The 3211-nt window shown below is 48.4% G+C and overlaps 1 protein-coding gene across 1 annotated transcript in view; it reads left to right on the top strand.

Moving 5' to 3' along the window:
* Positions 1-1403: 1403 nt before the first annotated feature.
* Positions 1404-3211, top strand: part of AHCY (adenosylhomocysteinase) — a 27915-nt gene continuing 26107 nt past the window's right edge. Inside the window, exon 1 of the mRNA XM_010012427.1 lies at positions 1404-1605. Within this exon, the coding sequence (XP_010010729.1) occupies positions 1471-1605 (135 nt within the window). The 5' untranslated portion in view covers positions 1404-1470. The remainder of the gene's footprint in view (positions 1606-3211) is intronic.

The following is a 3211-nucleotide window of genomic DNA, read 5'->3' as shown; positions in this document are numbered from 1 at the left end:
GGGCCCGCGGCCTCTGTTCTGCCCGCGGCTCCGCTGGGACAGGGTTTCGCTCCGGACATGAAAGTGTGTTTGAATCTTGGGCCTGTGCTGCGCGCTTCCATAAAGATTTTGGCGGGTGTTTTTGTAGACCTGAAACTCCACAGAGAGAAGAAAAACAACCCTAATTTTTCTAAAGAGTTGTGTGCTCTTTGAAGGCTAAATTAAGGGAGAAGAAAATTAGTCTGTAAGGCTGAGATTCATAACTCGTTTACCGTGGAGGCTATGGATTAAATACTGCCAGGTTTATTTGTTTTGTTTAAGTAGCCCTGGTAAAGCTACGGAGCCCTTAAGAGGGATGAGATTCAAGACATCCCCCTCCTGTTGTTTCCATGGCCCTTCTGCCTCGGGTTTTTGTGATCCCTGCTTGGTGTAACGGCTGAGCACCAGTCGGCTGAAGCAGGGGCAATAGCTTCAGTGGCCTCTAGGCTTCATTCAGGAGCAAAATGCAATTAGCTTGTCTGTATTAAACATGCAGTCTGACTCCGAGGTCTCGGTGTTCTTGAGTGCTTTCGAAGGCCTGTGTTCACCAGGTAGGTGAAAGAAAAGTGTCTGACCATGTTTGTTAATGAAATGGTAAGCTTCTGACATGTCTGAAAGAGCCAGTGGAGCAAGAGGGCTACTGGATGCTGGCTGGTGCTGCAGAGTGCTGCACCTAGGCACTCGCTGTTTGACCCTTGCCTCTTCAAGGCTGGAGTCAGATATCCATGTGAGCACCCTATTTTCTACTGCAGGTTAGCCTCTTGGAAGTCTTTTGTTCATTTTCTTCCTGGACTTTTCTACTCCAGATCCTTTTTACAAAGCAGAAGTAGACTTGTAACTAAGGTAGTTACGGTGCCTTGAAAATAATTTTTGTGGGTCCAAGGGGGTAGGATCTCTGCAGCACAGCTCTTAAGAGGGGCAGCTGGGCTGGGCTCGGCTCCTGGTGTGCTTGGCAGGGACCATGCTACCTGTGCTATAATGTGGGGAAGCTATTGTCACACCAGCAGCTCCTCCATGCATGTCTTAATGCTGTGGAAGTAGATCTGTAGAAGATGTCAGGCCCTTGGGCAGTCTGTGCAAGTAGGAGCACTGAAGGCTGGGGCTTATGAGATTAATGGCCCTTGGGATGTCTGCACATTAGATCAAGTTGACGAATATGCTCATACAGGAGCACACTTTTTCAGAGGAGCTGTTAAGTTTGCTCTAAGCTTGTTGAAAACCTGTGTACCTTAATGAAAAAGCAGGGAGTAACTGGAATAGGGTCTGTTTGCCCCAGGTCTGCCAGCTGTTGCTGGTGGTTTAGTTCAGCTGTTGCAGGCAATGCATACCCACAAGAGCGTGAACAGATACCAGAGTCTTGGCTATTTCTACTCTGACAGCTGTCCTTCTCTTGCAGCTGACATCAGCCTTGCAGACTGGGGTCGCAAGGCCATTGAGATTGCAGAGAATGAGATGCCAGGGCTGATGAAGATGCGGGAGATGTATGCTGCATCGAAGCCACTGAAAGGTGCACGTATCGCTGGTTGCCTTCACATGACTGTGCAGACAGCAGTTCTCATAGAGACCCTTATCAAGCTGGGAGCTGAGGTAAAGTGCCTCTGAGTTTCTCCTTTAGTGTGCTCTTAGATAATGCTCTGCCTGGGGCACCGGTTCTGCTTATATAAGTACCTTAGGGGATTTTGGCAAATGGTTGTAGTTTTTGGAACAGACTCTGCTGCAGTCTCCAGGTGGATGGATTATGTCTTCTCTCCTTAAGCAAAAAGCTTGTCACCTGTTCTGCATGCACCTCTGGGATGTGGTATGTGTCTTCCCTCTGGACAAGCTGCATCTTCATGAGTGGCTGTTCTGGGCTTTGTTGCTGGCTGCAGCAGCTCCAGCAGTTGTGTATACAGCACCCCAAGCAGCAGTGCTGAAAGCTGGTTCCACACAGCTGTGTTGTGCTCGGGCATGTATTGTTGTTGCTGGTAATGCTGAATTTCAGCAACAGCCTCCAGCACGGATTAGCCTGTATTAAGAGCCACACTGTGCCCTGGTAAAGTCAGCAAAAAACTAATGAAGCTTCTGAAGAGCTCATGCTGGCCCTTGAGCTGTGGAGGAAAACAACAGGGAGGCAGTGTGGCTCAGTGATAGAGGGCTGGGGACTCCATTGACTTTGAATGGACCAGTTACCCTGGTCCATATGAAAGACTGAGATACCTTGTAAGCCATTTAGTGTTGTGTACTCTGCCTGGCTTGCTGACTGAAGTCCAGACATCACTGCTGAGTGTTCATTGTACAGGGCATGAGGAGAGCCAGGCATCTGAGCACAGTTCACACAGCTCACATGCTGAGCAGCAGGGAGCTGACTCAAACTTGTTAATGGATTGTGTTAAGTATGTACGTGATCTGAAGCTCCTTCCCAGAAGTTCAGCTGCTTGAACTCTGGCTGCCCAGAGATGCCCTATATGGGATCCCTCCCTGTGAATGGCTGAGTTGAGCAGTGTCCTGCTGGTCAAAAGGCAATGGGGGAAGGGAAGCTTTCTCTGTAGCAGCTATGGCATTTCCTCAAAAAGTAGAGGGCTAGGTGTAGACATCATGCCAGGTCAGCCTGGGTAAGGTACATGCTGTTGTGCAGGTGTTCTTCAGCCTGTTCAGAGCTGTTCCACAGTTGTAAATGATGCAGTACTGAAGGAGAGCTTTGTGGAGCTAGTCCTGGCTTTATTTCAGCTGTGTATGAAACTCTTGTCCCTCCACAGGATTTAAAAGAAAGCAGTAGCCACTGAAATTCAGGAAGCTCCTTGCTGCTAGTGTTGGTTGCTGTGTCCTGGCATGACTGGCCTGGGCAGAAGCTGTGTGCTTACTTGAACATTGCCAAGCTGTTTTATTCTGAGCACAATCCCCAATCAGTGTTGTGTGGGACTCATCCAAGTCATTCAGGGAAGTATCTGCAGAGATTTGGTTTGTCTAAGCATTAAGTGCATAAGCATGGTTGTGCTTTTAAGATGTGTGCTGTCATGTTAGCTCTTTCCTTGTCCCAGTGCTTGCATGTTAGTTTTGACCTTGACTTGAGTTTGGATTCAGCCCTGGTTCATGTATTCTGCCAGAACTTTGGGGCCCCAGAGGGAGGAGTGAAACTCTGATGAAACCATGCCCTACAGAATGCCCATGTAGCATAGTTATCTTGGTATCTCTTTTTTGGTTAGGTTAGCAAAGA

The sequence above is a fragment of the Nestor notabilis genome, unplaced genomic scaffold (genome assembly GCF_000696875.1).
Source record: "Nestor notabilis isolate BGI_N333 unplaced genomic scaffold, ASM69687v1 scaffold1034, whole genome shotgun sequence".
Classification (NCBI taxonomy): Eukaryota; Metazoa; Chordata; class Aves; order Psittaciformes; family Psittacidae; genus Nestor; species Nestor notabilis.
This window is presented reverse-complemented; position numbering and strand designations above follow the sequence as displayed.